This window comes from Ambystoma mexicanum, chromosome 6p (genome assembly GCF_040938575.1).
Source record: "Ambystoma mexicanum isolate Mex_15411 chromosome 6p, UKY_AmexF1_1, whole genome shotgun sequence".
Taxonomy (NCBI): Eukaryota; Metazoa; Chordata; class Amphibia; order Caudata; family Ambystomatidae; genus Ambystoma; species Ambystoma mexicanum.
In genome coordinates, this window is record NC_090935.1 from 226,876,398 (window position 1) to 226,904,273 (window position 27,876).

At 42.1% G+C, this 27,876-nt stretch overlaps 1 protein-coding gene across 6 annotated transcripts in view; it reads left to right on the top strand.

Moving 5' to 3' along the window:
* The window catches only part of ARK2C (arkadia (RNF111) C-terminal like ring finger ubiquitin ligase 2C), a 268,328-nt gene that overhangs the window by 195,040 nt on the left and 45,412 nt on the right, over window positions 1–27,876 (top strand). For 5 of the 6 annotated variants that reach the window (XM_069626915.1, XM_069626918.1, XM_069626916.1 and 2 more), the window contains exons 2-3: window positions 19,516–19,825; window positions 22,774–22,899. In XM_069626915.1, coding sequence (XP_069483016.1) covers window positions 19,516–19,825; window positions 22,774–22,899 — 436 coding nt within the window. The remainder of the gene's footprint in view (window positions 1–19,515; window positions 19,826–22,773; window positions 22,900–27,876) is intronic. The other variant, XM_069626919.1, reaches the window with a different exon arrangement.

A 27,876-nucleotide genomic window follows, 5' to 3' on the forward strand; every position in this document is an offset into this window, starting at 1 on the left:
CTGGTGTAATAAAGAAAACTCTTTAAAAAAGTCTTAACCAAGTGTGCCTTTAGCTACTTGATTTATATCTGTCCCTTGCACTAAAGACCTGTTAAAAACGAGCAATGACAAAGGCAACTGTTTTGGCTTGAGATATAAGATGGGCATTTGCCAGCTTCTGAAATTACATGCACAGGTGATGACTCAATTTTTTAGCTATTGTGATTTTACGTCCAGGTAGTACCTTTATATCAGTGCCTAGCAAATGCCTATCCCATACCTAAACAAAAGACCAAAATGTTGGCTTTGCCAATGCTTGTTCTATATGGTTTGGGACACTCATGTTTTACCAGTTCGTACCAGGTAAAAAATATTTATGTTAGAGGATTTGCCTCTGTTTTTCGTGACACCTATAATGTCTCAAAATGAAGAGCTGTCAAATTGTTTTTGGCGATACAGACGTCCATGGGACTAAAACGTCTCTAAAACAGAAAAGGTTGCTTATTTAATTAATTAATTAATTAAAGCGCAACTTACACCAGCAAAGGGCATACTTGTGCAACCCGGGGAGAATAGAAACACTAAAACATGATAAAATAACGAAGTCTTTAGAGAGCGACGAGACTGCAAATGATGCTGTATTTCAAAAAAGTCTCAGAGGCAGGGCATTCCAAAAGTAGCCAGTTGTCACTCATCCAGATGTTAATGGCGAGAAGACACACCTAGCAGCGTGCTGCCGCATCAGGCTGTCGAAGGTCCAAATGGACCAGAATTTGGGTGTCATCTGCACAAGAGTAGCAATTTGAAACCAAAAGAGTGAATGAGTTCAACCAGGGGTTTGATATAAACATTAAAGAGAATAGGAGATAGAGCAGAGCCCTGAGGAACCCCACGGGGAGTGGGGAAAGACACTGAAGAGAAAGAAGAAAGCAAACGAGATTGTGAGCGCTCGCACAGGAAAGAACAGAACCAGGCGAGAATTTTGCCTGCAATGCCTGCAGCGGCGGGCCGTCCAACCAGAATGGAATGATCAATGGTGTCAAAAGCCACTGATAGATTAGTTTAGTTTAGTTTAGTTTCTAATAGATAGATCTAACAAAATCAGCGCCCGACACCTCCCACATCCACCAGACGGGCCAGGTCATCCACAACGGACACCAACACTAAATCAGTACCCTGCCCAGGCCGAAAGCCTGATTAAAAAGGATCAAGAGAACCAGAGTCTTACGGAAAAGAGCTAAACAAAGGCATGACCAGTGATTCCAGTAGCTTCATAAAGAAAGGAAGCAGGGACATAGGCCGAAGGTTAGAGAGAACAATACAGTCCAGAGAAGGTTTTTTCAACAGAGGGATCACCTTTGCGTGCTTGAAGTCAGTAGGGATACAACTATTCCCAAAAGAATGATTCACAGCGGATGACACCCAGGAACTGATCAGAGTGATAATCCCTTTAAGAAGAGATTGCGGAATTGGGTTCGACGGAGAAAAGGTTTTAAGGGCATTAGTGACCTTCACAATATTTCTTTAGAGAAGACAGGAAAACACGCCCAGGTGTGAGCCCCACATTGCTGTCTACAGCAGCGCACGCCCGGAAGCCGGAATCCACAATATTCGACGGGTAGTCCCAATCTTGTCAGCGAAAAAGTAAGAGAGTGAATCACAGAGAGCTTGTGAATCAACAATAACATGGGCTGGGCCAGCAGATGACAAAGACTGGACCCGCCTGAAAAGCTCTCTAGGCTGATTTGTGGCTGAAGTTATAAACGGAGAGAAAAAGGAGCGTTTTGCCTCAAAGACGGCTGCCTGAAACACAGCAGTAGCTCTGCGCAAAGCTGTGCGGCTTGCCGGATTATAGGAAAAGCACCATAGGTGCTCTGCCTGCCTATGAAGAAGCCGAAGCCCAGGGAGGTCAGGGGAGAACCATGGCTCGGAAGGGAACCTACGAGGTTTGACCCTTATCAGAGGGGCAAGTAGGCCAGCCGTCGATAAAAAGGCAGACGACAAAAATACCAGATTAATCGACTCCGATGCCGGGCACATAGCAGTGATGTTATCTGCAATATCAGTCCAATTGCCGGTCCGCCACCCACAGTAGGACGAGCAACCTGACCGAGGGACAGAGATGGAGAATTTATCAAAAAAGTTACCACCAGATGGTCAGTCCATAGAAGGGGGAATGGAGGAAATAATTATACTAATCCAGCCATGGCAAACACAAGATCTAAAGTGTTGCCCCCCCACCCATGAGTTGAATCGGTAACTAGTTGTTCAAGTGTAAGATCAGACATGACAGAAACCAACTGTCTAGTCCTCCAATATTATAAAATCTGCACACCGCAAATTAAGGTACGCTACTACTTCTGAAAAGGCCAGTGGAAACAATGCATCATAGGAAGGTGGTCGATAGACAAGGCAAAAATGAATTGTCTTGACCGGTGAGATAACAAGTTGCAGTAACAAGGCTTCCAATTTAAGACTGTGCGAAGAAGGAACAATGGAACAACTGCTTGGGAATATATCCCCTGAAATCAGTGCCTTAAGTGAGATGCGTAATCGATAGAGGAGATCTAACAAGGGACCATGGCCTTAGTGCTGAATGTAGACTAAAGAGTGCTGGGTGTGACCTAAAAGGGTGGTGAGGGCCCTGCCCAAACAACACAAAGACCCTGAAAGCATGTATTTTGGGTCGCACTGTATGGCCTCGGGTGGTCTTGTTTATATTCTGTCGTAAGTAAATCTATCTGGCTTGGTTTTTACATAATTTGCTGTCTATAAAAACATTTCTCTCTCAGAACATAGACAATTCAATCAGTGATTAAATCACCCTCATTCTGTAAATAAATCACAGATGAGGAAGGGGAGGGGAGGGGGATACATAACACCAATGCTTGTTCCTCGTTGCTTTTCATATAATCAAAGATCATTTGGGGAACAAAGCATGGCCACAGCTTTTTATATTTGACAGATGTGTCTGTGATAGTAACGCACACTGGGCTTGGTGCTCATTTCGTTCGCCACATTACACTCACCCTAGCATTAAAATGTCTGCAAAACACAAACCATATATGCTGTTTAGGGCAGGCCCAGCACTTGCTTTCAGTCTTGGGCTGTCCTGCTTGAGCAGTGGACACCATCCCTGTTCCAATTCTCAACTAGGGCAGGACTCCTGAAGTATGCATCAGATTTCTGATGTATGCTTATTATTGCGGGACAGCGGGAGTCCTGGATCAGGAGCAGTTTTCTGAGATGCCTATTAATGGGGGCAGAGTGAGCCCCATTTTAGGACTGGTTACTGGCAGCTGTGGGGTCACTAACATGGCTACACCTCGCTCACTTACAGCCCTGCCTGAAAAACATGCTCTAATTTGTAGCTCAGGAGGACTAAACCCTTGAAGTGTTGTGCTATTGTAAATGTTAGATTTGATTATTGCAGTTCATTGCCTGATTATCAGATGCATCTTCTTCAGGTAGACCAGAGTGACGGAATGTTGCTGGTCTGCGGTCTGGAGACACAGGCTAAGATTTCTATAGCACAATAGCATTTCTATTTTTATCACTTTCCAATGTCTAGTCGTTTGCTAGGTTTTTCCTGACAAATCTGTGTTCAATCCCAAATTGCACCTCAGGATGTCGCAAACAGGGCCTTCTTTTTATAAATCTCAGTGGATTTCTTTCAAAAAGACATAGGGGCTCATCACGGATATGGCTGTGCATTACAAAAGAAGGCGATAGCGAAATTACTGGCACTTTGTCTGTATTACCATAATATGCATTTGGCGGTAATGTTGAAGCGATACCTCCAGCATTTGGGGAAAAAAGAAAGGAAAAACCAGAAGGGTAAAGTCGGAAATCTAATCTGTTAACATACACCCCTGTTTTGACCTAACCTGCGCATGATACCCTCTATTAACTGGACAAAGTAACTGCAGCCCAGGATGAGCAAGCTAGTCAAAGGAGATATTATGTCAATTAACTCCCATATGTGCCCAGCCTCAGTCTAAGAGGATTCCTGCCTCACACACCAACATAAACATTACCTGAAAACCCTTCAAGAACCTCCAGGGAGCATGGACTGGGGATTCCGTTCCCAAGGCAGCTGTGGTTGAAATCCCACCCTCATTTAAATGTGCCCTTATTTCCTTCCAGCTTTCCTAGCTATAGAACCAGACTGTTTGGGGCTGAATAGAGGTGCTTTACAGACTGTGTTTTGTTGGGCATAGTTTCTACATGCCTTGGCCCACCATGACACTGTGGAAGGCTCAGAAGTCTGACCACCGCTAAACCATAGACAGGCTGCTATTGTTAAGTACTTTGCACAAAAGGCTAGGAGTTTGGTTACCATGACATAAATAAATGAGGAAACAAAAAAATATGATTAACAAAAAAAAGAATTGATTCCAGGGAGCTGTTGCAAATATTGGCAGATTTAGATTTCTGTCACACAGCCCATGCCAAATGTTGTGGGGGGCCTAAGGAAGTAGGTAGAAGGGTGCCCAGGCTCAACATGCCGTGAGTACATTCCAGACATATCCCCTGGCACAGCGAACACCTCTTCTACAGCTATCGCCCCTTTCGTTGCTGCACCCCATAGAATACAGTTGAATCCCATGATAACTTCGGTCCAATCGTACACATACCTCTTCCACCTTTTCCTTCTCATGCCTTCCTGAGCACCTTACCTATCTCTCACCCTCATCCCAACTATCTACCCAGGATTGCTCCTCCCTACTACTACTGAATGTTCTATCATACTCCTCTTTTGTCTCTTTGACAGGCAAAAGCACTTCAACGACATGTACTATGCATATAAGCGCTATACAAATGCAAGATAACATAAAATATTAGCACTAAAAGCTGGACAAATTGCTATAGCAAATTTACCACCTGTGTTAATTCCTTCAAAATCTCCATGGAGTCCAATAGACTTTGAAAGTGAAGATTAAGTCTGCCATTCTTCCATTTGTAATTGACAGATTACAAGTGACTGTAATAGTTAGCAAGTCAGGTGATATTTCTGCTTGAATTACTGTCAAACGTGTAATGTTCCCTATATACTGTTCTCCAAAACCCCTCGGTTTTGCTGCTCTTTCCCTCCATCTCTATGGACATTCTTCATTTGTGTTTGGTAAAAATACAAACACCTTGTTTTTCGAATACTTGATAGTCTCATAAGTAGGTAAACAACACCTAGAGATAGTTTGGCCCGTTAGGCGTACTGTGATGAAGTACCCCACTCCATTACTCGCTCACTTACTCACTCACTTGGGTAAACTAATATTTTCAGGATCAAACAAGTTGGGAAGCGATGGTTAAACCATTACACTACATCTCCTCTACCCAGCGTTTAGACAGCACAGCATTTTATCATCATTTATTTATTTATTTACCATAAATCGTTCTATAGCACCGATTTAGCCAACACCACAAATAAATAACAATCGTATCAACAACCATATTCAATGAGTAGGGTAAGTACATGAGATAGAGGGAGACAGGATAGGCATGATGGGGGCTTGGTGGTTCAAAGCCGGAGGGATGCAAGGGGTTAGAAACAGGAGGGGAGTCTTAGACTGACTTAACCTGACAGTCTGACTCATTACGGAGTTATTATCAGATTATCAGTGCGAATAAGTACAGATATAATAGAAATATAATATATATATATCTATATATCTATCTATCTATCTATATATATATGCATATAGCTATAAATCACATTTATTTGTATACATTTAAGGAATGCATAATATAATAAATATATAATACAAAATTAGATGCCGAATAAAACTATATACAATGAGATTTTAGAGGTCTAAAGGTAATCACTCACTATCGAGCACACTGATAAGGAATGATACCTTAAACGTGTGATTAAGTGAAGTGGGGAATTTGCATAATTAATGAGTAGGAGGAGGCAGAGTTATTAAAAGAAACACATAGGACTCCATCTAAACGGATCATATGCAGTTTATTCTGGCGGTGAGTGAGATTATGTAAATAAATATTTGTCTTTCAGGTTAGGTTTCACAAGTACAACTGCCTCCACAATGGCTAAGACCAACCATGTGCTCTTTGGAACTGAAACAAAGTATATCATGACTCAAACACAAGAAGTCACCGATCAGTGCCACCAGGCTGTCAAGCCTGGATCATGCTAACCCTTGCTACCATTTGTTATCGACAAGCATGTACCTCATTTGCCCCTTCTTACGCTAATTTGTTTATGGGGTGGTGGGAAAAGTTTATTGTTTGGAGCACAGAGAACAATTGTGACACAGCCAAAATAGTACTCTGGTTGCAGTATATAAACGATTTATTCATTATCTGGGATGGAACAAGCTCAGAGTGGCTAGATATCTTCAAAAAATGGAACATTAATGAATTAAATCTTCAGTTCATGTAGAGCCATAACAAAACTGCTATCGTGCATTTGGATATTCTTGTTAAAGTGGCTCAGGATGAACTTATCACAGAACTGTACAGGAAACGGACAAGCTCAAATTTACCGTTACATGCCAAAAGCAACAACCCAACCTCCCTTAAATGGAGCATACCATATGGCGAATGTATTCGCATCAGAAGAAACTGCTCCAAGTTGGAGACATTTGATGCTGAATGTGCACGTTTGGTCCTAAAATTCAAACAGCGTGGATACCCCAAAAGAATACTTGAAAGAGCTTATCATAAAGCTAGGGACCAAGAACGCCCCTCACTCCTAATAACTAAAGCACTGCCACCTCCAGAAATGTGTAATAGTGAGACTCGACTCATTCTCACCTATGGCAGGACTTCCCAGCATATCCGGCAGATCATGCGTAAACATTGGCATGTTTTACATCTGGATGAACATTTGGGGGCAATCCTAGGAGACAAGATGAATATTCCATTTCGACGTTCTATCTCCCTAAAAGACAATTTAGCCTCCAGATTTATGAGCTCATCAACTTTATCCACTGGCCATACCTGGCTTAATACATCTACCGAAGGCTTTTTTAAGTGCAGGAAGTGCAAGGCCTGTCAGTTTGCCAAAGATGTCTCCAACTATGAACACCCTATTCTGGCAAAAAGTATTCCCATAACATCACAAATCACTTGTGACACTGAGTTCGTGGTCGACGTACTCGCATGTCCCTGTGGCAAGTGCTTTGTTGGGAGTACCATAGGAAGACTAAAATTGCGCATGCTCCAGCATATTCGGGCCATCAAGAATGTGGATCCGACGTACCCCATGGCTGTGCACTTTAAGGAAATTCATAATGGAAAGCTAGATGGCTTTACTTTTTTTGGCATTCACACGATAGCCAAACAACCCAGGGGTGGAAACAGGGAATTGGAACTTAGACAACTGGAAACGAAATGCATCTTGGATTTAGAAACGAAAAAACAGGCCACAATTTAGATGAAGAACTCTATACCTTTTTAGGAACTTAATACTGAAAGATTGGTATATGAATTTCATCACTTCAGTCATGTAGATGACTTCACCTCTTCCAGATGCAAAGTTGTCATGCCTTTCCATACCTATATTGGGCTTTTTCCTAACTAACCTGGTACATAATTATGACCTATGTCATGCTGTACATATTTAGTCTGTCAGAAGTTTTTGATAATCCATTTCTAAATTGCCTGTCTCTTTGTTTTCCCTCTATTTAGAGTATATGATTGGCTTTTTTTCTCCTTTCCTGCTTTCTTCTTTTTTGCTCTTCTATGGCCCAGTCTCGGGTAGCCTTGGTTCATACCGGTTTTCTTAGACCTGATGGTTCGTTTGTGCTTGCTTCGTTATGTCACAGGTTACTTTATGATCTATATTTTTGATTGGGTTGTTGAGATTTTCTCACATAGACATTTATGTCAATCCTGTGAAATTATATATGTTATCTTTTAGCATAGCTCTTTTAACCATTTTGTAATATTGTTTAATTTTTGATTTCTATTTTTCTATTTTGTTCCCTTGGGAGTACATTCAGGTTATCAACATATAGGGTTCCATATAACAGTTAGTCACTCTCCCTTTTAACCAGGATTTCTGTTTTTGATTCCTGAATATTGGCAGACGTTCTTTGAACTATTAGATTTCAACATTGTGTTTCTGTCCTGTTTATTTTTTACCATTTGTTATACATAGACACATTTTTTAAGGACTGAACTCGAAGCCTGAGGCTGCGGGGACTTTATATGGTTGTGAGATTCTAGCAGTCTAGAAACGTAATCAAGATTCACATTATTTTACATTCTAGTCCTTTCAGCAACGGTTTATGGGCTAGCATCAAATAGACATAGCGATTATTTTTTTGCAGATTTGCACGAGTCAGATAGTTTACAAAAGATGTTTACAGGCACTAAGCACTTTATCGTTTAGTAATTTTCTAATTGGGAGGGACATATATCCCAGTTAGATGCTGCTCTGCATTCTTGCACAGGTCGAATTGTTTACCATGTCAATTTGTACTTGCAATATAGACTTTATTGCATATTTGCACAAGTCGAATTGTTCACCATGCTTATTTGTACTCGCAATATGCACTTTATTCATCGATGCTTATTATAGTCCTCAGACATTTTTACATTTGTGTGGCCAGTATTTATGCAATTTATACAATTTATACTCATACTATGGGCATTTTAAATGTGTACCATTTATTTGTATTATTAGAAATTATGGACAATACATCACAGCGTTACTTTCTCTCACACACGCTATCAGCATTAGGCAGCACTACACCACAATGTTCACATTTATGATGTGGATGGACTGCTATTGAATGCAAAATGTAAAGTGGCTATTGGCTATGTTAAACGTTGTGCACTAAGCATAAATAGGTAAAGGCAATAATTTGCCACATTTTACGTCTGGCATTTTATACTAATGGATTGAGTAAATGTAAATTGTTTAAATTGTTTAAATACTCAGCAATGGGATTTGAACTCCACTGTGTTAAACCTCAAACCATAGCCGCAACGCTACTAATTGCAAGTGTTAAGATTCTGTCAGTTGGAATCATAGTGGCATTCAGCCTCCAATGGAGACATCCTATCTGCTTTTCAGGGGATAGAGACTGTGGAGCGCTTTTAAGTCACTTCGACTATGTCTGTACTGTCAACGTGATCAAGCGGTGTGTTCCCCCGAAACGCGTCGTTTTTGCCATTTTCCTTGCCATGCTGGCTTACAAACAATAAAAGAATTGTCAGTCTGGGAGAGCCTTGGTGTCCCTGTCTTCTTGTAGAGAGTCATTTTGGCTTTCTCTACTGGTCAAAGGAGTGCATTCCGGCAACTTTTGCCTGGTCCAATCGTGGATCAGGTTTCAGAGGTTTTTTTTTTGAATATATATATATATATATATATATATATATATATATATATATATATATATATATATATATATATGCATATAGCTATAAATCATATGTAATAGCTATAAATCATATGTATATATTTATTATTTGTATAAATGTAATGAATGCATAATATAATATATAATACAAAATTAGGTGCCGAATAAAACTATATACGATGACATTTTAGTGGTCTAAAGGTAATCACTCACTATCAAGCACACTGATAAGGAATGATACCTTAAACGTGTGATTAAGTGAAGTGAGGAATTTGCATAATTAAGGAGGAGGCAGAGCTATTAAAAGAAACACATAGAACTCCATCCAAACGGATCATATGCAGTTTATTCTGGCGGTGAGTGAGAATATGTAAATAAATAATCGTCTTTCAGGTTAGGTTTCGCAAGTACAACTGCCTCCACAATGGTTAAGACCAACCATGTGCTCTTTGGAACTGAAACAAAGTATATCATGACTCAAACACAAGGAGTCACCGATCAGTGCCACCAGGTTGTCAAGCCTGGATCATGCTAACCCTTGCTACCATTTGTTATCGACAAGCATGTACCTCCCTTTGTGACTAGGCAACACTTGGTCCTCGCTCTAGACAGCCACAAAATGAACATTTTGGAGTTAGGCCTGCGGTCAAATAAGCCACCAAATCCTTGAGGCTTGTTCGAGCACTGCTTGAGCCTCTCATGCATCCATATGTTACATAGGTTGCACATGTGTCTTCTAACACATTCCAACTGACCCTGTGCACATTTGAGTACATACATCTTGTCTTCACCATGAATACTATGGTCTGCCTAACAAGATGAACATTAACTCACAGCACAGTCTCCCCTGCTTCATTAACCCCTCGTTTTGATTGTGGCGAATCCACACCCTCCTTCCCACCCTCTTTTCTTTTCTCTGCTCCTTTTCCTTCCACAGACTAAGGTCTGGATACCCCAGGTGGGGGCACAATATGTCAACATCCGGACAAGCCTAGGCACACTGAAACCAGGCGGTGATTTGGTGCAATATAAATGCTTTGAAATATAGCATCACATAGCATAATGTAATGGCAGTGACCGGTCATTCCCTGCCTGATTATGAGATTGTGATGCCCCTTAGGGCTCCATTGGATAATAGAGTTATTACCTCTGGAAGCAGTACTACTGGAGGTAATACCTCTTTTGTCATGTGCCATCTTCCTCAGTATGTTGGAGGTATTGCACACTACTGGCTTTCTAACTCATATTAAAAGCCTGCTTTTATGTTGTCTTTTGTGATGTTTAGTGTGGCTTCGTGAATACCTTTGGTAATGCTTTATTATTTTATGTTTCACATAGAGTGGTTATGTTAATAAAGTATACGATGTGAGATGTTCGGAAACTTTGGTTATTGAATGCTTACTGGAATATTTTATTGGATCTATGTGACGTTGTTATGAATTGGTGAAAATCTAATAAAGAGATTTAAAAATAAAATAAAAAAGAAAAGCCTGCTTTTCAGTTCCCTCTAACCTTTTAATGCAGCCCATGGGCTTTGTCTTTATTTGGGCACTCTGGAACAGAGCTTCTTTTAACTGCAAATGTGGGATTTCAGAGACAAAAAGCACCTCGCAGACCATTGACACATATGCAATAGCTTTAGATTGCAAGGGAGTTTTATTGCATTCAGAGAAACTGCGCTGTGATGCAGCTGTCGGGAGGACGTAACAATTGATATTTCACTTTCTTTTGCTACTGCATCTTTCAATGGTAACAAATGCAGATATTCTGGTGCTCGTGGATAGCATTGATGTTTCTGAAACAAGCCAGACCCGTTTATCTTAACAACAATAAGCTGCCAGAGCTGATGAATTCAACATTTAGCAAAGGTGTGCTGGATCAGGAGGTGGTCTACACAGTAATTACTAGGGAACTTATGAGGAGATGATATATGAAACCCGCCTTCATGAAAGCTAAGTGTAAACTAAGCAGAAACCGTCCTAAGATTCGCGGGATGTAGCCTCGTTGGCTCTCTCGCCAGAATTACAGTGCGTTCCCTTTATGAACACACCCTGGGGTTCAGAACCTCATGTTCGTACAATAAACCAAATGTTCTTGGGCATTAAAAAGGGTTTTATTAGAGGAAGTGGAGTACAAACAGCATAACCAGTAATTCAAGTCTCCTGTGACTGTATAAGGAATAAGCTCATTGGGCTAAACACTCGGAAACACGTTTCCTAGAGATCAACATCACAAAATGGCCTAAGGATGCAGATAAAATAAGCAAAGTAGTTTTATTATTGAAAGCGACCTATACAATTCCTTTTACCTCTCACTGGCACTTTATAATTCTGAAATCAAAGAGACTCGCTCTGTTGGAATCAACATTTCGTTAGGGGTTGAGATCCTGCATGATGGAAGATAAAATAAAGGCATTCAACAAAATGGAGCTAGTGCATATTATGTTGAAATAAAATGCAGGAATTAAGAGTATGCATCCCAACGTGGCACACACATCATCCAAGGCGACATACCCAAAAGTGGAAGATGTTATGTTGGGAGAAGCAATCCAATCAAATTGGGTGAGGCTCTAAATGTTGGAATGAAACATCCTGCAAAGCCAAAAAATCCTACATAATCAGAGCTAACTTAACCCAAGACCATACACCAAGGTCCTCATGGAAGGGAATTTAAGCCATTGGGATTGGACAGTTGCACATCTAAGTAATCCTATCCGATTTGAGAAAACATTACCCATGTGACCGACCTCAAAGGGAAACTATGCAAACACAAGGATACCTACAAAAGGATATTTAATGTAGCCCACGGGTGAGTAATTTATATCAAGGAAGGGACTTAATCCTAAAAGGGTGGGATCCCTAATCATGCATAGCAACAAAAGGAAAAGATAAAGAATCTTAAAAACTTAGAACAAACATGACTTAAGGCGAAAGAACTTAGACCTGGAAGAAGAGAATATACCGCCAAAAATGGGCTTTTATGCCGAACAATGGCAAAAATTGAAGAAGGATATGCACAAAATATGAGCTAATGTAGTCTGAGGTGAACACACTTACATCAAGGAAGAGACTTTATCCCAAGGACATAGCAGCCTTAATAATGCAATGGAACGCCATGAAGGCATATAATCCTACAACTAATGTGACTTAAGGTAAGAAAATATACACTGGGAAAGAAAGTATACCCCAAGGGGCTGTGACTTGAAATCAAAGGAGGACCTCTCATGCAAAGGTACAATCCCTACATAATGAGAGATACTCTAACCCAAGGGGAAGGACTTGACATAATGGAAGGGGACGGTGTGCAGTGCTTTCCCCCATGCATATATACACACACACACACACACACACACCCTTTCTGCACCGTTCCACCCCGAACCGCATCTTGACAGGGGTGGGGGGCAGGTCACCCTCAGCCACAAGCTGCGACCTGTGCTCGGATTCTTCCTCTTCCGCTTTGCATCTGACGTGCCCCAACCCCCTCTTAACGGACTGACACACCCACTACCCAGCCTCTCACCATCTCTCCTGTCTGCGCAGTTCTTTGCAGCGAGGCAAGCGTGGCGCCGGAAAGACTGGTATTGCACTTGCAGCGTGGCAGAGACATGCCACTAATGTGTGTAGCGCCATCCGAGCCCACGCACTTCAGGAGCCAGATTACAACATTTTTGCACCAGTGCAAGTGCAACATTTCACGGTATTAGCACTAGGGCAAAGTTTGCTCTATTTCTAAAAACACTGGCACATATTAGAAACCCATTGCAACATGACAAGTTCAGTTTTGGATGTTATAAGCACCAGGGCAAAAATTGCTGTCAAATGCCCCTTCTGCTACCCAGATTATTTGGTGAAATTACTACTGCACCAAAGTAACTTCTTTCTTTTTACCGTCCATATAGATGGTATTTATTAAGTAAGGTTTGGTCAAATTGAAAAGAAGCATGTGTAAGCCTTGTCTTGTCCATGGCTAGGAGTAAGTCGGAGTTACTCAGAGTAAACTGTGATTCGAATATCCCTATGTTAAGGGTAAATCAGAGTTACTCATAGTAAAGCCTTTGTACATCACACCCTTTCTGTTAGAAAGAATAAGTAATCAATACATAAAATGAGCGGCATCAAAATAAAATACCCGACTAATTTCTCCCTTTCATTTGTCTGGTTCCCTGGTGTCAGCGTCAAACCATGCAGACAGGCTGCTAAGACCCTGAACCTCTCCACTAAGTGATGCCCTGCAGAGGGGTACCAGGAACACACTGGCTCCAGAATCCATTAATGTCTTCAGAGGCCTCATGCAATGCCACTTTCCGCGCGCATCCTCCCGCCATAGAAAGAGGGCCGGCGTCCGTAGCTCTTTATGGACCTCATCAGTACAGGCGACATAGAAAGTGGACAGCATGATGTCTTTGACAGTATTTATGAATCCCAATAGGCTTTCCAGGCAACTACCGAAGAGCAAAGCAAATCGATAGCGATATGAGCATTCCTGTAAGTGTTTCCTTACTGTAGCAAACCAACAGCCCTGCAGTGTAACATTTGTACAAGAAATCTTCAGGACATCAGCAGAGAGAAAGCAATTACCTTTCCCGGTAGGAATTATTGGTTTAAAATGCAATCGTGACTCGGTTGAAAGAGTAATTAGAACTTTGCAGCCATTGTCAGCAATGATGTAGCCATTGTCAGCAATGATATTCATATAATTGCTTATTTTATATGCCTAATGTGAATGAAGGACAGCACTCATATAACACATTTATGTATGGGCTTTTTGTAAAATGATAGACATGAGCAATAGCCGCTTCAGGACGCCAAGAAAATAAAGGGGGTTGGTTGTCAGGAGGAAGATAGTAGTAGATAAGGCAACTGCCATAGTGGATTTAGGGTGCCAGTTCACAGAATTAATGTTGTGGATAGTGAATTAGGGGCAATTTGCACTTGTATATGCAATTTATAAAAAAATGTGTTGGAAGGCCCAGATAGATGCTATTCCAGTAGTTTAGGCGAGCAAGCACCAGACATGTGAAAAAGCCCACCCTGAGTTAGCGTTCTGAGAAAGGCAGGATATTCGTGAGAAAAACAAAGTTAGTGATGGTGCCTCTGTGCGAAGGCATTCATTGAGAATTGAATGGAAGAGTTTCCTTGAACGTGTTGCCGAAGTTTTTCAGGTGGTTGGTGGCCAGCACACAGGGTCAATCAAGTAGTTAGGTGATGGGTTTTACTGATTATTAGTACTGCTCGGACCGTGGACTAATCCCATGATCCAAATCCGCATTCCGAGCCTGTTGAAAGCACCCAGTCACTGCCTCCAGCTCGATCTGCTCCCCCCGGTCCTCCTGTCTCCACTTCCATTCACATGTTCCTCCTTTTGGTGTCACTGCAACTAATCCACCTCTTGGATACCGGGACACCATGGAAAGGCAAGAGAGGCTTGGCATGGAGCCCTGCCTTCCATTTCCATGGTGGTCATCTTGGGTGAGTATTTGCAGATCTCTTTCTTTCGGTTGGTGCCTCCCTCTGGAAAAGCTTCTCTAATTCTCTGAAACTTGAACAGAACCATCTCTGGTTCCGGAAGCACCTCAAGACCTTCCTCTTTGCTTCTGCCTTCTCTCTTCCTCTCCCCTGCTGATCTCCTGCATGTTACACGCACTGGTCACCTGGCAACCCTCTGAACTCGGGCCCAAGTCCCTGCCTGTCCAGCTGCATAACCGTACTGCCTCTCGGCACCCCCCACACTTGTGGTCTGTATCTGTAACCCTACAGTCCCCTCTCCTGCACTACTCAGACGCTTGCTGTCTACACTCTTAACACTCGCACTTGACACCCGTTGGCTGTACTACTTGTTGTTTTCCTGTTTTTTATTGTTCTGCACTTGTCCATCCTTCCACACCCCTTTCTCCTGCACTTCTCCCCTGCTGCCCCTCCCCTGCACTTGCGCAATCTGGTTATCACTAGGCCTAGTAAGATTGTTGTTTTTTGTCCCCCCCGCTGTTTTCCCTCCCTTGCCTTGTCTTGCCTTGAAACACTTGTGTATAGGTGCATTATAAATGCCATATATATCATATCATCATATCAATCAAGAGGTCACATTGAGCGTTCAACAAAATACATTGCTACTATCACTCGGGTACTTTAACCCGGGATGCTAATAGCAATAATAACTGGGCACCCTGGCTGTACCAGGTGGTAATGTCCCAGCGGCCCTCATTAAAGGCCCTAGCTTCGCTCTTGCCTATTAACTCTAGCCTTAGGCCGTTAACAATTGATATAGCCCGGTGACCTGGTTATTATTACTATAATATAATTTCACTCTTCGTCCATTGAGGCAAAAGTTATTCTTCAACATAGTGTTGTACATTTTATCTACGTACAATGCTTTGACGTGCTGGTGCTTCTATTTTTCCAAAAATGTATCAAGTATTGTGTATCTTCTGTGTACATTTACAAAACCATGCCATAAGTGGCGATGAGTGTGGCTATAGGTTTCATATACACATTAAAGAGTCCAGGACAGAGTGCTACCATTTCGGGTACTCCACAAGTAGATTGTTTTGGTGCGGTCATAGTGGTCCTTACGCTCATGACAGTGCTTTAAGGGCACTAGTGTTAGTTCCAAAGAGACCAAATTAGTACCAAAGAGTTTGGAGTTTAACTCTGAACGTCAGGACATGTAGGTGACAACAGTGCATGGTACAAGAACCTTTAACATAACATATCACCACAAAACGGGGGCAATGCTGTGCATCTTGGGAATGTGAGAATGAAAAGTGCTACATCAAGAATCTCTGACAAAAGTGCATATTTCTGAATGAGCAGTCTATTGCCAGGGCCCCCGGTAACAGCAGCTAGGATGGATGTATAAGGGGAGGAGCACCAGAGGGAGTAGCATTTGTGTGCATTCATAGGGGGAAGGCCTCATGTGGTACTTTCACCAAGAAGAACATTTATTTTCAAGAGCTGGTTGATGTAGGTATTTTTCCATTTCATGGCTTCAAAAACTTAAATAAGGTGTTGCATGCCAGAAGTACTACTTCAGGAGGATTCCAGAAGGAGCATGCCGGGATATGCATGCCTCAGCATTGATTAACACCATTAGTACCGCAACATAACGTCCAGGGCGCTAATGGGTACTCCACGTTTGCGGAAAAATGCCTCGACATGGGCAGCACCAGCATTTTGTTCCCAAAAATAATAAATTACAGCAAGATGGCTGCCTGGTGCATTGGAAATGGAGCTCACGCATGAGTCCAGTCTTCATGTTCCTGGCAGTCTGCCAGAGAAGAAGTCTGTGGGGGTTGCGGAAGAGTGGAGGCACCAGGTAAGTAGAGTTAATCTTTTTTTACTTTAAAAAGTTGGAGTGGGGATCCCTGGGTGAGAGTAGGGAGTATGGAGGAACAGGCGTCAACTATTGTAAACTGGGCCCTTATCTCTGTATTCAGCCCTTGATCCGAGCAAGCTAATTGGCTTGAACCCAGGCGACTAGTGCCAATGTATCTTTTTTACACAGTTAACTGTATTAATATATTTGTATTTCCATGTGTAATGCATGTATGCATGGATGCCATTGCAGCAATCCATCCAACATGCTCCACGCATGCTAAATGCTGCTGAAGTAACCAAGGGCAGAATTTTTCCCAGTGTACGATTTTAAAAAAAAATGGGATTAAATGTACATGGTGTCTTTAATACTGAGTGAAATAGGTGAGAAAATGTTCTGCTAGATATGACACCATCTGTGGGGGGTCGGAGGGGCGAAGATTTAGACACCCAAGTAAGATCATTTTGTTATTCCATATGGCAAAGCTTAATTAAAGATGTAATCTTCTCCTAAGTGTGTTTTCATACATCCAACAGTCCTTTCGATTTTGTATAGTCTTTGCATATGACATGATATTTATAACACGCTTAATACCCAGAGGTTTCTAAGTGCAGACCCGGGGATCAAACCTGTGGTGCTCTGTGTTGTCTTGCTTCCAAGGCGAGCACGTTGCCCCTGAGCTATCCTCCCGAGACTTTGCATAAGCAAAAAAACACTCCACAAGCACGTCCATCTTACAATGGGAGTAAGGGGCTTGATGGGCTGCACACACAACAATCTGCATTATTCTGGTGGGACAGTACCTCCGTTGGAGCACAACTAGTGATGGAAAGGCATATATTGGCGGTTAACACCGGACCGTGAATCCCATTTTGGAAACATGATCATGAACCCACTGAGGCCTTTGTGTTGGCAGTCGTTTTACTGATTGCTAGTATGGTGTTTGCTTTGTTCTGGCCCCTCGCCCGCTCTGTGTGTCAATGTGGGCCATTTGATCCACGTTCGTCTATTGGACAGAGCCCACAAAGCCTCCTTCAGTGATTTAGAGAAGCTACCATCTCAGTACACCTACTCTTTCATTGTATAAATGGTGGTAGGGTACAGCTCTTTGTTGCAGCAATGTCCTACCAAAGCTGTATTTTCCAGTTTCAAAAGGTTTATTATAATTTTAACAGATAATAGTAGACATTATAAAACGAATGCCAAGTCCCTCACAAAGGGAGAAGATACATAAAGGATAAGGGTCAAAGTGAGAATGGACATGTTACAGAAGTAAAGGGCTAGGCCGCTGGTGCACAAGGGGAGCCACAATATCATAAGAAAAATGCAGTGGGTCTTTGAAGACATTTATAATAATTAGAAAATAGGGGTGAGGCTCTGTTACATGATATCGGTTAAACGAAACAACACATTATTTAATACAGAAGCAGAAGAAATATGGACTTAATTACAAAAACACTCAAGATATTGTAGTTATGTGCGGGTGCACTCCTAGTGCATACCATGTAAAGAAGGCACAATGATATCTTGAACCTGTAATGAAGCCAAGAGAAGGTGAGAGGTGAAAAGGAAGAGGGAACCTATTGTGAGTCATCTACAGCAAGGCTCAGCAACTGCTGCAAAATGGGTGTGCGCTGCGCTTATAGAGTGACTATGCTGCGTTAGCCTATTGCTTATATTACCAGTAGGACAGTGTGTGGCATTTGGAGTTGCACCTTTACAGGTAACATACTCCAGCATATGAGCACTAATACTATAACTTTTTAACGCTTTTTTATTCCGTGAGGATAAAAGAACTATCATGCAAACATTATTGCAATAATCTGGTCAAATAAAACATTGGCAGAGTGTGAGAATGTTGGTTCCTTGCCATAACGCCAGGATCTACATGAAAACATGTGAATAAAATATCACTTCTGGAGAGCTGATGCATACATTTTGTGGGTAAGATGTACGCATTGGCTAATTTTGATGCCTTCTTGGTTTAGTTTCCAGTAACAACACGTTTCTGTACAACACAATTTACCTTATCATGTGTTTGGTGAAACAGTAAAAACAGGTGGTATTACTGTGTTATTCCATAAGAATTCTCAATGCGGTAATCAACTCTGAATTGTGAGCTCACAAGAGGTGGAGGTTCACATTTTGAAAGATCCAGAGAATGTCTTTTTAGTTTTTTATTCCTGTACTATGGGGCCGTGCTTCCTATAATGCAGCTGCAACGGTTTTTATAACAGTCTTTTGGGTAAAAGTGGGCAGGTAATGGGAGTGGTGTGTCAGTGGCTACAGTCCTTGGCATGTCCCTTAAGAGGCGCCAATGGTGGGTGATTGGAAGGGGGGGGCAGCATAAAGCTGTATGCTGAGGGGGGTAATTTCACAGTTTTTTTTCATCGTGCTAGAACTGTTGTAAAACACAACTTTGTTAATTTGGTGCAGGGGTGATGGTGAGTATGGGGAGAGGTGTAGGGAAAAGAAATGGCGGTGGGCCAGAAAATGGGGCGGGCAGAAAAGGGTGCGGGTCAAAGGTAACATCGTGCCACTACTGATTTAGTATGCCGACCGTCTTACCACGTTTGCTATATAATGAACAAAAGGGTCAGAAAGAAAGGACCCTTTTGCGTATTTGGCAAAATGAACAGATCAGCTACTGCATGCAGTTTCCAGCCTCAAAGTGGGGTGGAAATAGATGAAAGATATAAGAAGGATAATGCATGCATATTCCACAAGAGACATTACAAAATGTACTAGCATTCTCCATTCAAAACTGCACTTTTCATGAAGCAACCAGTATACGTTCTGGGCCATTCCATCTTTGATGTGGACACGTTTGGATGTGTTAATATCGTGAGCAAAGCCCACCTGTAGCCTAATGAATATTCCTTCTTCTTTCTAGGTGCCCCGTTCCAGCGGTCCCAGCATGCGCATGCTACCTCCTGCCGGCACTTCCACCTAGGGCCTCAACCGCAGATCTCTGCTGAATTTGCTCATCCTCACCCGGCCCAGCCCCAGCAAGGACTGAGCCCTCCAATGGCGACATCCCACCAGCATAACGGCCCACTGCACCAGCCACTGCCGCCTCTGCCAACCTTGCAGTTCCAGGATGTGACGGGACCCTCCTTCCTACCTCAAGCCCTACACCAGCAATACCTGCTTCAGCAGCAGCTCCTAGAAGCCCAGCACCGCCGGCTCATGCCACACCCCAGGTCAGTTTCTCTACCCTTCCACGCGGTTATGCCTTTGTCTTGAATCGGGAAACTCTGTACAACTACCTGTCAGTGAGCCTCCATTTTAGGTCGAGCCGCCATTTTTGGTTTGTTGTGCTAATCATGTCTATTATTAGTGTTTCAGAATGTTACACTATTTAACACATTTCACAACTAGCTGAAGCCAGAGAGGCTTCAAGGAGTATTCAAACCTCAGACTAAATGCAATATTGGGGCCCCTTCTTTCTACAAGTGCTTCCAGATTTTCAATCAGGCGCGGCCCCCTAGTGCTATCTGCTAGTAGTGTCCTTTGCCTTGAAATGCCTTGCTATAGAACCAGCACTGCCTGCCATGATGATCTATAAACCTATTTTACTTACACGTGACTGTTACTTTACAGAATTAGATTCTTTTCCCGATCACATGAATTCTACTCTTTGCTCCCTTGACATTTTTTATTTGAGGAGGCTACAGTGGGCCATTTCTTAAGTGTGTTCCAAAGTGAATTGTGAAAGGGCGAGTCATATTGTGTTATTTATATAGCGCCTTAATCCAAAGCGCTTTACAGAGCACATATTTACATGCAATAAAAGGCGAGCAGTGCTTACTACCTCTCTCATGCTTCATGTGTACATGAGTAAAATGCACTCGATTTACGAAAGGAAATACAATTACAAATTACTTAGATTTTCCTAAAACTTTGTGAATAGAGCCTATTCAGAGCCTCATTGGTCGTAATCACAAAGGCTCAGGAAAATGTGAGCAATTTGCACTTTTTTCCTTTTGTGTATGGGATGCACTTTACTGATGTGTAAATTGCATATTATCTGAAGTGGGCAGAGTGCTGTTTTCTTTTGCTGTATTGTGCCAATAACTTTATGGGTGGGGATATAGTGATATCAGTGATTTTCCTTTGGATGATTTCCATTAGATGTGTTATATGTTATGCCAGTGATGAGAGATAAAACACACAGATGGTGGCTACTGCACGTGACCCGTGTCAGGAGCCTTCTCAAGTGCCATTTGCCTTTAGTTCGGGCATCCACATGCCTAAGTTGGAACTGTAAGGTCTTCCACTGTACTCACTGATTTGGCCACCTCAGCTGTTGCTGACTGTAGCTCATCTGTTACAGGAACCAGTAATATAAACCGTGCAGTCGTTTGTGCGCGTCACGCGACAGCGTGTCGATAGAGGATCTTCTTTTTGGATTTACGAGATGAGTCAGCTGCCATGCAGTTTTTGTGAGATTCTGTTACTGTGCATGAGCCACGATGCAGCGAGTCTGCCAGGACCAGTGTTCTGGCATGTGAAGGTTCCTGGTTTTCGATGATGGACAAGCTCAGAGAATAGCCTTGCTAAGTTTGCTCCTTCAGTTTTCCTACACACTACTAAAACTGGATTCTCTCTCGTTGACACCAAGTCAAGTTCCAGGTCTGGCCATCATGTCAGATAATGCAGGCAAAGGCCTAGGGCACCAGCAGCATGGGGCACTATAATATCAAGAGCAATTATTCAATAACGCTGTGCACCGTTGGACTCCTTTAGTGTCCGGGTATCACAGGGAGGTCGGATTATGTGAAAGGGGGATGAGAACATTTTACTTTGCAGTCTGTGGCACACAATCTTGCAGCTGTTCTGGTCATTATCTAGTGAATTATTTCACAATTTCAATATTGTCAATGCCATTAGGTAAACATTATGATTAGATAAACACTGTCACTGCAAGTTGACCAATTGGCACTGCAGCTGTCCTTAGGGAGTAGTGCTTCCATCTAGAAAGTAACACTTTAGAACTCTATCAGGATTCCTGATTGCGCCTGACTATGGTCATACAAAAGATCAGATTTTTTAAAATGGTAAGCAAGAATATATAGAAATATAACACAACCAGAACGTTCTCATGGAGGTCAACATTTCAATGAATGGATCTTCAACCTACCCATTTTTGTACCAATTAATTGGCCTCCTTCCTGGGGATGTTTTCTTTTCGTTGACCTTTTTTGGTGTTCATTTATTTCCCCTTTTCATTTTCTCAGATCTATTTCTTGAGGAATTTGGTGGTCTCTCTGATAACTACTTTTCGATTAGAATTCCTCTTAGTTGATTTGATTTAGAATGGGATGGTTGTCTTTTGGGTGGATATTTTGCTGAAATTCAGTGGTTCCTCACCTGAAAGATTTATGTTAGAATTCAGTGGTTCTCCACTCAACTGACTTTTTTTCATTGGATGTCAATGGCTAATTTTTCGTAGGACATCAGTGTTAATCCTCTTGCTGATTTGTTTTATTGCATTTTAATTGAACCCTTCTTGGAAAACTTTTGTTAGATTTTAGTGTTCATATTTTTAATTAATTTTTGATAAGATTTCACTGGTTTCAGTGATGATTTTTGTTGTAATTCAGTGCACACGTCTTGGCCGGTTTACATTGAGACTCAATATTTATTAACCAAACTGTTTTTAATGAATTGGATAGGTTTTACTCTAGGATGCTTTTTAAAATTACATTTCAGCGTTTTCCTTTCATGACTGCTTTTTTATTGAAAATGAATGGGTTTATCTTATCACTTGTCTTTTTGTTTCTTTTATGTTAACATGCTTTTATACTGCATAGAATAAAATAGAAGTATACTTGATTAAGCTTAAAATAAAAATGAGAGCCCAGCTGAGAATGCGTATAGACTGAAAGTGTTAATTAGAAGGTAAGTCATTGAATTCTGTATTGTAATGTAATGCTCTTAATGATACTGACTCGCTCTGAGAAACTTGACCCTGGTATGCTATGCAAATTGCTACCCAAAGCCTAGTCGATTGAGTACTTTTGTTCAGTTTCATTCTATCCCGGGCCAAATTGCTTTAAGCTTACCTGGCAATGACATGTAGCATTTCAGGGATGTTCACATGGCACTATCAAGTCTCCTTAACCAGTGAGTCTATATGTCCTCACAGGCGGACTCAGGAGCGTGTATCTGTTCACCCTCATCGACTACGCCCAGGCTTTGACTTCAGCCACCAACTTCAAACTCCTCAACCAATCGGGCCCCAGCCCAGGTATTTGGCTGAAGGCACAGACTGGTAAGTCTTTCACTTAATTTGTATTGACGTCAAGCAACGGGCAATGAGAGGTTTTTAAAAATAATTTTATAGCAGTGAAAAATAGAATACTTTGTTGAATGGGGACATAAGTAATTAAAAAGAACCCAGTTTACTCTTTACACATTGTTCAATATCCAAATGACCTGGCAAATACTTAAGAAGTTAAGGCTTTCAATACGGCAATCATGCACCCGCACCGTGCTAATCGTACTGTCAGATGTTAGGACCCAACAGTGCTTGCTGTACAACGTTTCCTTGTCCAAGTAAAATATCTGTTTAATAATCAAACTTTACAAATTGACATCACTAATCAAACCTATCCCACTTCACATTAAACTGCAAACCGGTGCCAGATTATGTGACATTTGCCCCAGTGTTAACAAAAGAGCAGAGACACCTGGAAACCATTTTTTCTGCTTGTGTAATAAGGACTGCACAAGCAGACCTGGCACTAATCAATATTACACACTTATTGTGACCTCATTGCAAAACTCAGACACTCTTACTGTTGGTCTTTCTGAGCTTTGTGACATGAAAAGGGACAGATCTTGCCTCAAAGTCCCAGTCGCACATTAAAGAAGTGGTGCAGCCTTTCTGGGAACAGAACAATCAGAAAATAAATACGGTGTACTCGATTTCTTGCGTTGGTGCAGAACGTTTTGTAATATGTTCCTAGCTACATTTGGAGCTTGCCCCACTTGCTCTTTTTCCTATCATTCCACCGCTCGTAGGATATTTTGAGTTTGAATATTTATTGAAAAGAAATGCGGGCGATTCACAAAGCAAGCAAGCAGAAATAAGTTAAAGCCACTGCTGGCTGCTTCTTTTATTTCTCCAGTCTGACACAATCATCCCATAAGGAATTATTGAGAAATAGCTGCAGCTGTAAAAACAGGACTTCTTTCTCATGCAAAGTTTATTCCGTCAACATTTTAAAAGTTCTAGTAATAACATTCCTAAGCATACATGTTGTGAATTAACTCTTTGGCTGCTGGGATCCATTGCCATGGGTTTGCAGGGGCAATTGATCAGAGGTGCCCATGTCGTGAGGTGGAAGGGTAAGAAGTGACAGGACTATCTGCAACCCTCCCCTTTAAAGTAGTACAGAGAAGTAATTTCTACAGGCACCCCTATATACATGTATGTGTGTATATATATATATACATATATATATATACTCTGTCTGTCTGTCTGTCTCTCTCTCTCTCTCTCTCTCTTTCTCCTTCTTTCTCTCTCAATCTCTCACCTGGTTGCTATACTCTTTTGTATTCTACAGTCATTGCCCTTCCCTACATCCGAACACGCACATCTTTCTATTGATCTTAACCTACCAAATTAGACCTATCAGAGCTTCGCCATCATTCTGTACTTCTCATTTATCGTAGCAATATTGATATGTGGGCAGCAAACATGCACACTACATGATACTGAGTGAAAAGTCTTGAATTGGTTTTCAATGGAGCTCCAGCCATGGAACCAACCACATGGACTTCATGTGATGGCTGAAGAATGCAGGTTGCAGGCAGGACTGATGTGTGTGCTACATGAGTATAATGGGGCATCCTACACGCAGGCATTTCAGAGGTTGCTTCATGCTTGATAGACACTGGGATTAGGGCACCACCCAACGAGGGCAAAACAATAAGTAAGAGATAATCGCGATTTCCAAGTGACTAGGCAAGAAAGGGGCCAAGACATTATTGAGGTGTAATTCAAAAGCAGCTGTATATTAACCATACCCTGATCAGTAAATCTGTGGAACATGGCCGTTCAAAGATGTCCTCTGTGGTGCTTTTAAGTTCAGAAGAGAAAGGAAATACATGCAAGACGTTCTAATTATTCAATATCTTGGTGCGATATAACAACACTGACATAGTTCATTTGGTCTGTGGTTAATATCTCCTGAATGCTCTCTACATAAACAGAGATCTGGTATCTCACTTTGACTGAAGAAACTGAAGAATTGGATTCTCATAAGAGATCCCACCTCCTGTACGCATTGACTAGTATTATAAGGAGATATCCAGAAAGTGAGTGAGGGGCACAAGCTCTTTGTCCGGCTATCTTAACCTGTGGGTTTTTGATAGTATTGTGGACAGGCAGTGTGTGTACATGTGTGTTGTAAATAGGCCAGCTGAGGTCCAGCTGCTGCCTACATGTTCAGATGTGTTTCTTTTCCTCCTGCCCATATCAAAGTTTTAAAAACGATGAGGCTTCGACTATGCCGATGTTTTGAACTGCAATTCCCATCAGCCTCAGAAAGCTTAGGGTTGATGAAGGACCATCGCAATTGTCGTGCAACACATCTGAGAGTCGTCAGTTGAAGACCTCTGCCCTTTGGGAAACATAATGCCATCATTTGGGAACTGGATGAAGGCTAAAGTTAAATTCATTGGGATCACTTAACCCCATCATCATTTTGTCTCTTTTCATTAAAAAAGATACTTTGAGCTCATGTGTCTTCCAAGTTGGATTGAAGATTTGTGATCTCTTGGAATTTCTTTAGTCGTCTCTTTTCTTGAATCCTTTTCTGAATAATAACCATTTTACAATCTGATGAGAAACATATCACAATTTAGAGATTGGTCAAGAGCATTTGGAAAATGAACAAAATATGATGTAAATTTTGGCGTGTCCCACTCACAGCCAATCACAGCATTGCACAAAGCACAGGATGTTACTAACAGGAGGGCTCTCACTAAAGGATAATGCTCCTGTCCAGGAACACTGTTGAGAACTGTGACATGAGCATGCACCATTTATGCAGTTACTAAAAATCCAAATTCCATTTTCCAAAACAGCTTTAGTATGCCCAGATGTCTGTGTATGTAGTCTGTTATCATCCAGCCGCTTCGGTGTCAGGGTGCCCTTTCCCTTAGTTCAGGAATAATTGGCTAGGCTTACATCTGTATTATACTGATAATGAAGTGATGGAGTTGCAGTAAACATGACAGAAATAATGCCCCGACGGCTGTCTGTAAGAGCGCCGCCTGATGATGCCGTGGAAGTAGAGAAATGATCGCAGCTATTATACGCCTGGCATGGGCTAATACCAGTCATTAGCAGGCTGCCTGCCTAATTGTGAGAAATATAACTATATCGAGGGGTTCTTTGATTGTTTACTGATGATGGAACAGCAACACTTAATCATTTCTCTTGCGCAATTAGGATCCTGGCCTGGCACCGAGCTGGCGAAACATCTAAGCGTTTCTTGGTAGGCAGCTGCAGAGTTGGGAAGAATAGTTGAATCCTAAATTCCCGTTCTGAGCCAGGGTGGTTGGGTCTCCAAATTTCTCTGACGGATATGTTCTATCAGAGCAGCCCAACCAGTCGGTATGGCTTCTCCAGTGGTCCCTCCCCCCACCACCACCACACAGTTCCAACAGGTGCAAGTAGGATAAAAGTGTATGGTATGGCAAACGTGCGAGTAGTCTGCAGGAACAGCATCCTGCTCATTGAATTTTTTAGTGCACTGTGTAGGACGCACCCATCAGAAATAATAAAGTCATCCGTTAGCGTGACCCCCAGAATGAGACAAAAAGTGACAGATTTTGGGTGAGCCATTTTAAAAGAGGCTGCTTAATTCTCTGTATAGGAATGGCGCACCCTGGGATGACGTTCATTGTATGTCCTTTCCAACAGTCAATTTATGGCAAGTTCGTAACTCATGCATGATTTAGATATACATATATTCCTTGCACTCACCCAGATAATAGAAATATGTACTATGACTCGAAATTTGTATGAATTGTGACATCTAATGTCATTGCTGTGTCTTGTTCTTAAATGGACATCACATGTGCATCTATCAGAGTTCATATTTTTCATAAGCTTTACAGATTTTTTAAATAAACATTACAAAAAGAGTATATACGTTTTCTCACAGCACCCCAACAAATGGAAAGGTGAAATGACTTATATAACCTATATAACAAACTGAACTGGCTTTTTCCTCATCAATAATTAACAAAAATGTCATATTCTGAGGGCATTTCCAACTGGGTAATGTTAAGGTTAAAGTCCCAAGCACAGCAAAGACGAGGGCCAAGGGAGTTTAACACCTGCGTCCCTATTAGAAAATTCCATGGGCCTCATTACGAGTTTGGAGGCAGCCATGCCTACAATATGGCAAAAACAAAGAGGTGATGGCTGGGAGGTTTAGAATTAATCTTAACCACTGGCAACGCTCTGGGCAACCCTCCAGACCACCGTTCTTCGCCTGCCAAGCCATTACAGAAGGGAAAGACCATATGCAAATCAGGCTTGGTCCCACCCCAAAAGGGGCAGTCCAGCCCGAACTGCTAGGCCACATCCCTTCTGCACGAGACCACAAGCATCCCCAAACATGTTTTGCCCTTGTTGGGGCTCATCAGTGAGGAGTAGCTTGGGTCTCTAGGCCCAGCAGGCACGGGACCCACGTCTGGGCATACCCGTCCCACTCGGGGTGACATAGCAAAAACAAAGAGGTGATGGCTGGAAGGTTTAGAATTAATCTTAACCACTGGCAACGCTCTGGGCAACCCTCCAGACCACCGTTTTTTGCCTGCCAAGCCATTACAGAAGGGAAAGACCATATGCAAATCAGGCTTGGCCCCACCCCAAAAGGGGCAGTCCAGCCCGAACTGCTAGGCCACATCCCTTCTGCACGAGACCACAAGCATCCCCAAACATGTTTCGCCCTTGTTGGGGCTCATCAGTGAGGAGTAGCTTGGGTGTCTAGGCCCAGCAGGCACGGGACCCACGTCTGGGCATACCCGTCCCACTCGGGGTGACATAGCAAAAACAAAGAGGTGATGGCTGGAAGGTTTAGAATTAATCTAAACCACTGGCAACGCTCTGGGCAACCCTCCAGACCACCGTTCTTCGCCTGCCAAGCCATTACAGAAGGGAAAGACCATATGCAAATCAGGCTTGGCCCCACCCCAAAAGGGGCAGTCCAGCCCGAACTGCTAGGAC